We start from the raw sequence: 8,200 nt of genomic DNA, 5'->3' as shown, positions 1-8,200 counted from the left end.
CAAGAAGAAAATGTGGAGCAAGTGAACATGGCTGGTTACGCGCCCGCGCCAAGGAATCAATATGACCCATATTCGAACACCTACAATCCTGGTTGGAGGGACCACCCCAACCTCAGTTATGGAGGGACCAAGCAATCCAATTTCGTACCAAATAAGCAACCAGGGTACCAGCAGCAATACCAACCCCGACCACCTCCGTCCCCGAGCTCTGGTCCATCTTTGGAGGAGATAATGAAACAGATGATGGCAACCATTACACAAAATCAGCAAAGGATGGAAGCAACCATTACGCAAAATCAGCAAAGGACGGACTCCGAAATGCAGGCAATAAGAAATCAGATGAGTCAAATGGCCACAAAAATCAACCGTTTGGAGTCCCAAGTAAATGGAAGTTGCCATCCCAACCTGAACTGAACCTGAAGAACGTAAGCGCAATGACTTTAAGGAGCGGAAAGGAAATTCAGGGGCTTGAACCTATGATCCCTAAGGATAAGGATGAGAAAAAGATCGAAAATGAACTTGAGAGGGAGGACAACAATGGTGCAGATCCAAAGGTACTTCCAGACCCAGTAATTACAGTTAAAACTAATCCCCCTCCATTTCCTTGCAGGTTGGAAAAATCGAAGAAGCAGGACAAGGAGAAAGAGATCCTGGAGGTGTTTCGCAAGGTAGAGATCAATATCCCCCTACTAGACGCCATCAAGCAAGTGCCGAAATATGCAAAATTTCTGAGGGACCTATGTGTCAATCGAAGGAGGCTGAGGGGAGATGAAAGAGTTATTGCTGGGGAGAATGTGTCAGCAGTTCTCCAAAGAAAGCTACCACCAAAGTGAGGGGATCCAGGTAGGTTTACTGTCCCATGCAAGATAGGTAATACTCTTATTAGAAATACCTTGCTGGACTTAGGAGCATCGATCAACGTAATACCAAAATATATGTATGCTTCTCTGAATCTCGGCCCATTAAAAGAAACCGAGATAATAATTTAATTAGCTGACCGACCAAATTGATAGGTTGCAATTTTACTATTTATTTTATTATTAATTTCCCCTATTACCTGACTTGATGTGAATTAATTGCTGGATTCTACTCATTTTTCTTAATTTGCACTTATTTCAGGGAGTAGAACGAAAATACGATAACAGGTGCCAATTTGATAGAAAATGAGTCCAGATGATAGAGCTTGTCCCGGGGGGTATTTCTGGAAAAGAAGATAGTACGCCTACTTTGGTAAATTCCGTGAGGGAAGGACGGCTGAGGGTTTTCGGTCTCCTGATGTTCCGCCGCAATTGAAAAAAAGAAAGCAGCAGTGAAGAGATTAGGAATCGAGTAGAGTTAGACATTGGAGAGGATAAAAGAAGAATGCAGAGAACTAGCACTATGGTTTTTTTCACCTTTTCCCTCCATCTTTGACTTTTCTCCTTTAGCTTGTAGCAGTGGAGTTCTCCTTACGAGACTCATGGCAGGAATTAGCAATCCTTAGCCTTTGACTTTTCTTCATGTTGGACGCAGCAAGCTTTTCTTTTCTTTTCTCGTATGTTGTCCGAAGTGAGGCAGAGAATCACTTCGCGTGACTTCGCTTTCTCCTTTTGATTGGAACGGATTGAACACACAAAAATTAATGACAATGGCCGCAGCTTTCTCTGCAATTTTGTATGGGTTTAGTTCATCAAACATGAACTAATTTTCCAACTCTAACTAAGGGACAACGGAGGCTTTGATTCGCCTAAAATTGTGAGATCGTTTTAATTTAATCTTTTCCTTTTATTTAATGGTATCCGCATATTTGTTAATCGCTATGCTCATGGTTATTTAATTAGTTGATTGTCGTGGATCCGGATAATTAATTGATTTTGTAACCTATTGTCATTTAAGGCATTAAATCCGTAATTGTTTAATTTTCCTGAAATAGTGACAACTGGCACAATTAGATTCGTGTCAGGGGGATACGCGGGCTAATCTAAAATAACCCTGGTAGTGTGTTATTTGGTTAGAATAGGGCTTCTCTAATACGTAAGGCAATTGGGGAATTAAATTCTACGGGCGTACTTAGGATTATTTCTCAATTAGAGCAGTGATTAACGGACGTACCTTAATCACCGACACAGTAAGGAGGGGTTGACTGTCATCGCTTGTTTGGTAGTTATAACCTATTTATTCATAAATAATTGGAATCGCCTTTGTTTCAATGATCAATTAGGTGAACCATTGCTGAATTATTTCTTGGCTAGATCTTTAATTAATATTATTTTGATTTTAGTGAATTGCCAATTGACTCTTAGTTGCCTACTTTATTTAATTTTTAATTGTTTTCTTGTTTTAATTGATTTGGGCCTTTAATTATTGTTACTCTGAGTTCAGTGAATTATTGTTTAATTTTTAGTCAGTTATTTATTTTTATTTTCTTATTTGAATTTATTTGATTGTCATCATTCCTACAAAACCACCCCCTGTATTACTTTAAATTTCTTAAAAAGCAAATATACCCAATCACTGAGGATACGACCATACTTGCCCTGTCTACAAATTCATAATTATTTGTGAAAAATTACCATCCCATTCCGGTATATCGGATCAAACAAATTCTTCGGGAACAGGGTGAATCAAGTAACCCATTGCACACTTAGAGTCCCTGCTCCAGTATTTGGAAGTGGATTTTGGTCATTTTAACTGGCAATTAGGTTCAATTTTATTATTGTGCAGGTTTCGACAACCTGTCAATTTTTGGCGCCGTTGCCGTGGACTGGCCCTATTATTTTTTTCTTTTTAAATTCATTCTTTTTTTTTGTCCTAATTTTCTGATTTTCTTCTAGTGTATGCCTCGATCTTCTCGTACAGGTGATTTGATTTTTGACCCTGAGGTAGAGAAGATCACGCGTAGAATGAGAAAGGAAACCAGACAGCTCAGAGAGGAGCACTCCAGTACTGCATCTCAGAGACCTGAGCCAGGAGTTGACCCAACAGATTCGTTTGGTGACACTTCAAGTGACTCCGACCAGAAGGAAGGAACCATGGCTAATGCACGAACATTAAGGGAGTTGGCTGCCCCTAATTTAAATCAGCAGGCTCTATGCATTACCTTCCACACCTTAAATGATAACACTCCATTTGAACTAAAATCTGGTCTGATTCAGCTTTTACCCTTTTTTCATGGTTTACCAGGTGAAGAGCCGTATAAGCATCTGCAGGAATTTGATGTCGTATGCAACAGTATGAAGCCCCCGGGAATCTCAGAAGAGCAAATAAAAATGCGGGCATTCCCTTTCTCATTGAAAGACTCTGCAAATGACTGGTTATACTACCTGCCACCAGGCAGCATTACCACTTGGGATCAGTTGCAGAGAAAATATCTAGAGAAATATTTTCTTGCATTCAGGGCTGCAAATCTAAGGAAAGAAATTTGCGGGATTAAGCAGTACCCAGGGGAGTCGCTCTATGAGTACTGCGAGCGATTCAAGAAGTTGTGCCATAAGTGCCCCCAGCACCAGATAAGCGAGCAATTGCTCATACAGTATTTTTATGAGAGGCTCCTTTTCAGAGACAGGAGCATAATTGATACTGCAAGTGGAGGGGCACTGGTGAACAAAACCCCTCGGGAAGCAAGGGAGTTAATAGAGGGGATGGCAGAGAATTCACAACAATTCGGTACGAGGGAGGATGTCCCAATACGCAAGGTGAATGAGGTAGAGACATCCTCTATCCAGCAGCAGCTAACTGAGTTGACCTCGTTTGTTAGGCAACTGGCTGTAGGAAATGCATCTCAGGCCAAGGCGTGCGGGACTTGCCCTGGTATGGGTCATTCAACAGATATGTGCCCAATGATTCAAGAAGAAAATTTGGAGCAAGTGAACATGGCTGGTTACGCGCCCGCGCCAAGGAATCAATATGACCCATATTCGAACACCTACAATCCTGGTTGGAGGGACCACCCCAACCTCAGTTATGGAGGGACCAAGCAGTCCAATTTCGTAACAAATAAGCCACCAGGGTACCAGCAGCAATACCAACCCCGACCACCTCCGTCCCCGAGTTCTGGTCCATCTTTGGAGGAGATGATGAAACAGATGATGGCAACCATTACACAAAATCAGCAAAGGATGAAAGCAACCATTACGGAAAATCAGCAAAGGACGGACTCCGAAATGCAGGCAATAAGAAATTAGATGAGTCAAATGGCCACAAAAATCAACCGTTTGGAGTCCCAAGTAAATGGAAGTTGCCATCCCAACCTGAACTGAACCTGAAGAACGTAAGCGCAATGACTTTAAGGAGCGGAAAGGAAATTCAGGGGTCTGAACCTATGATCCCTAAGGATAAGGATGAGGAAAAAATCGAAAATGAACTTGAGAGGGAGGACAACAATGGTGTAGATCCAAAGGTACTTTCAGACCCAATAATTACAGTTAAAACTAATCCCCCTTCATTTCCTTGCAGTTGAAAAAATCGAAGAAGCAGGACAAGGAGAAAGAGATCCTGGAGGTGTTTCGCAAGGTAGAGATCAATATCCCCCTACTAGACGCCACCAAGCAAGTGCCGTGTGAGAACCCGTAAAACCCTAATTATTTTTCCTAGGGTTTTAGTTCCCTTAATTGCTTAAATTTTGCATTTTCTGGTTTAGAAATATTTTTCTGGTAGATTTTATGCGTAATTATAGTTTTAAGATGATTTTTCTAGTATTGGAGAGTTTTTAGAAAATTAAGAGTAAATAGTGGACGTGGGACCCGCTAGTGCGAAAAGTTCAGAAAAATTCGGCCAATAAGGTTAAGTTTCGGATACTGTGTAAAATTTATCGGGTGTTAAGAGATAAGTAGAATGTGTGAAGTGATTGATGTGAGAGGGAAAAAGAAAGATAAGAATGCATTTAATGAGGTGACAAGTGTCACCTTCTCATTGGTTGGACTTTAAGAATTACTATTCACTTTCTTGACCTTTTTTTGACCAAAGGATTAGATATCAAAAAAAAAATGCACAAAATTCACCATTTTCTTCTCCATGGTGGCCGGATCTCCCTAGCTCAAGAAGGAAGGAATTTCTTCAACTCTCAAGCTTCCATCTCACTCAATCTTCCACAAACAAGAGCTTAGACTAGGTTCCACTCCATAAAATCTTTCCTTCTAGTGCTAGTAAGTGTCTTAGTGAAGTTTGTTTGAAGGTCTACGGTGGCCAACATCCCTCTCTCTCTTGATTTCTTGGTAAGTGATGCTTGAACACCCTATTACCTCTAATGATGCTTATTTTGTGCTTAATGGTGGCATGAGTGATGGAATATGTGATTTATTTCTTTATTTGGAGTGATTTGGTGGAATTTTCCAATTTATGATGAATTTTCTGGTTTAATATGATCTTGATGTTGTGGCCTTGTATGATGAATGGTAATGATTTAAAATGACTCTAGTAGGTGTGAATTGTTGATAAATGCAATCAATTTTGGATTTGGATGGAAAAATGGAAAGTTAGGGTTCATAAATCCCTAATTCTGTCTGGTTTTGGATCATAGGGTTAGAGGCCGAATTGGACTTTGCTCAAAACATGAAAGTTGTAGGTATTGATGAGTTTGAGGTGCCTGTAAAATTTCAGGCCATTTGGCTTAGTGTAGAGTGAGTTATGTCGGAATTACTGTAGCTGTTCTGCTTTGGACAGAATGCAAAAACTGCGTTGGTATTTGGCTATTTTGGCTGGAATTGGTTTGGATTTTGAAGTTAGTGTCTTCTGATGAAATGTAGCTAGATGTCTTAGCTACCATATGCCCTTGGAATTTCGGCATTTGGACCTATATAGACTGAGTTATAGTAATTACAGTTTTGTGTGATTTGCAAACCTGTTTTGGTCATTCTGGTTTAGTATTTGGCATTTTTGACCTAGTTAAGCTAGGAACTGGATTGAGTGACCTTCTATATTGTTGTAGCCCTGTTTCATAGCTTCGAAACGGTGGGTCTTACACCCCCATCCGATAATCGTAGTGAAATTGACGCCATTACCGCAAAGTAAGGACAAAACAGTTTTATTTTCAGGGCCAAGGCTAAAGCCATTGTTTGAATTTCTGGTTTGCTATAATGCTTGTATATGCTTATGAAACCCTATTGGGGTTGTGATTGGCATTGCTTTATGACTCGTTATTGAGTCTCATTGTACTTGCTTATGTGTTCTAGGGCGTGACGGTGGTTCACGACATTCCCCTGACGGAAGTGCATGACATAGCACTTAATTGCTTAGTGAGTATACTACTCACTTACTTGTTATAATGTGGCTTTGTTCTATGTGTATTTGATGCCTTGAAGGCTTAATTGGTTATTGGAAGTGGTTGAGGTGAGGGTGTACTTGACCGCTCTCACCCCTTGTGATTCCATTCATGGCTATTAATTGTTTTACTGAAATACTGCACTGGTTATATGAGATACTGCATTCCATTCATGGAAACTGATTTGGTGTCGTTTGGACGAGTATCCAACGGCTTTACTGTATCACTGAGCTCAACCCCGTTTGGTAGTCAATTGGATCGAGCCGGCGAGGGCTTGGTCGTGAAAATTGTCATGCCACGGGGACTGTACTGGGGAACCTTGTGGTAATGAGACCCTTGGTTCCGGTATACTCGAGTATTACCAAAAGCTACTGAATTGGAGTGCGGGCCCGGTTGGGGTATGTTGGGTGGAAAGAATGGAAGTGAGGTCTACGGTTTGGTACTCTTAACATTGACGGAGGGTCAATGAGGTTGGATCAAGATTGCAAGCGTGGAAATGGGCTCTTGAGAGCCGACCGTATCCTTTCACTGATTTGCTTTACTTCGAAATTGCATACTTGAATTGAATGGTTATGCTTATGTGATCTTAACTGTTATTGTGGTAGTTGCTCACTGGGCTTTAGCTCATTCCGTGTTATTTGTTTTCCTTACATGGATATAATTACTTTTGGGAATGGATTGGATAGTTAATTGCCAAGTTGAGCATGTAAATGTCTTTTGTATAGCTCTTGAAACGAAACCCTAATTGTGTAACGGGTTCATTTCCTTTTGATAGGCAAACCGAATATGTACTTCCTTAATGAATGGTTTTGGCCTGCCACTATGGTTGTAAATGTTGAAATTCAATGTATATTTATGTTTGGATGATGTTTGGTTGGATTTCGGAGTGACACGACTTTCAAACGGAAAAGAAAAAAAATTTGGCGAAGATGAACAGTGCTGAATCCGGCCAGGAATCCGGCCAGAAACTGGCCGGATTGAAGGCCGGATTGCTTGGAAAAAAAAAAGAAATCCGGCCAGACAATCCGGCCAGAATCTTGGTCGGATTGCCGGCCGGATTGAGTGGGTTTTTGAAAAAAAAAATTGAGTTGATCTCGGCCTTGTATCCGGCCGAAAATCCGTCCAGATTCCGGCCGGATTCTGACGTGTCCTGCACTATTCATTCCGGCTTCGATTTTCGTTTTTTTTATTTAGTGATTTTGACTTGTTTTCGCGCTTTGGTATGTTTCGGAACGTAATAGAACGACGTAAACTGTACCGTTAGTCCTGGCGAGAGTTGGGCAGGCAGTCCGCTAACCCTGGTTCGCCTTAGGGGAAGGTGGGGCTGTTACATGCCGAAATATGCAAAATTTCTGAGGGACCTATGTGTCAATCGAAACAGGCTGAGGGGAGATGAAAGAGTTATTGTTGAGGAGAATGTGTCAGCAGTTCTCCAAAGAAAATTACCACCAAAGTGTGGGGATCCAGGTAGGTTTACTGTCCCATGCAAGATAGGTAATATTCTGATTAGAAATACCTTGCTGGACTTAGGAGCATCGATCAACGTAATGCCAAAATATATGCATGCTTCTCTGAATCTCGGCCCATTAAAAGAAACCGAGATAATTAACTGACCGAACAAATTGATAGGTTGCAATTTTACTATTTATTTTATTATTAATTTCCCCTATTACCTGACTTGATGTGAATTAATTGCTGGACTCTACTCATTTTTCTTAATTTGCACTTATTTCAGGGAGTAGAACGAAAATACGATAACAGATGCCAATTTGATAGAAAATGAGTCCAGATGATAGAGCTTGTCCCGGGGTATTTCTGGAAAAGAATATAGTACGCCTACTTTGGTAAATTCCGTGAGGGAAGGACGGCTGAGGGTTTTCGGTCTCCTGATGTGCCGCCGCAATTGAGAAAAAGAAAGCTGCAGTGAAGAGATTAGGAATCGAGTAGAGTTAGACATTGGAA

The 8,200-nt window shown here is 40.9% G+C and overlaps 1 protein-coding gene across 1 annotated transcript; it reads left to right on the top strand.

Annotated features, from left to right (window-relative positions):
* The first annotated feature begins 2,882 nt into the window (after positions 1–2,882).
* On the top strand, positions 2,883–4,163 carry LOC113739219 (uncharacterized). The gene has a single exon (XM_027266454.1). It carries the CDS (start codon positions 2,883–2,885, stop codon positions 4,161–4,163), a length of 1,281 nt encoding a protein of 426 aa, XP_027122255.1.
* The last annotated feature ends 4,037 nt before the right edge of the window (positions 4,164–8,200 follow it).

The sequence above is a fragment of the Coffea arabica genome, chromosome 4c (assembly GCF_036785885.1).
Source record: "Coffea arabica cultivar ET-39 chromosome 4c, Coffea Arabica ET-39 HiFi, whole genome shotgun sequence".
NCBI classification, from domain to species: domain Eukaryota; kingdom Viridiplantae; phylum Streptophyta; class Magnoliopsida; order Gentianales; family Rubiaceae; genus Coffea; species Coffea arabica.
This window is presented reverse-complemented; position numbering and strand designations above follow the sequence as displayed.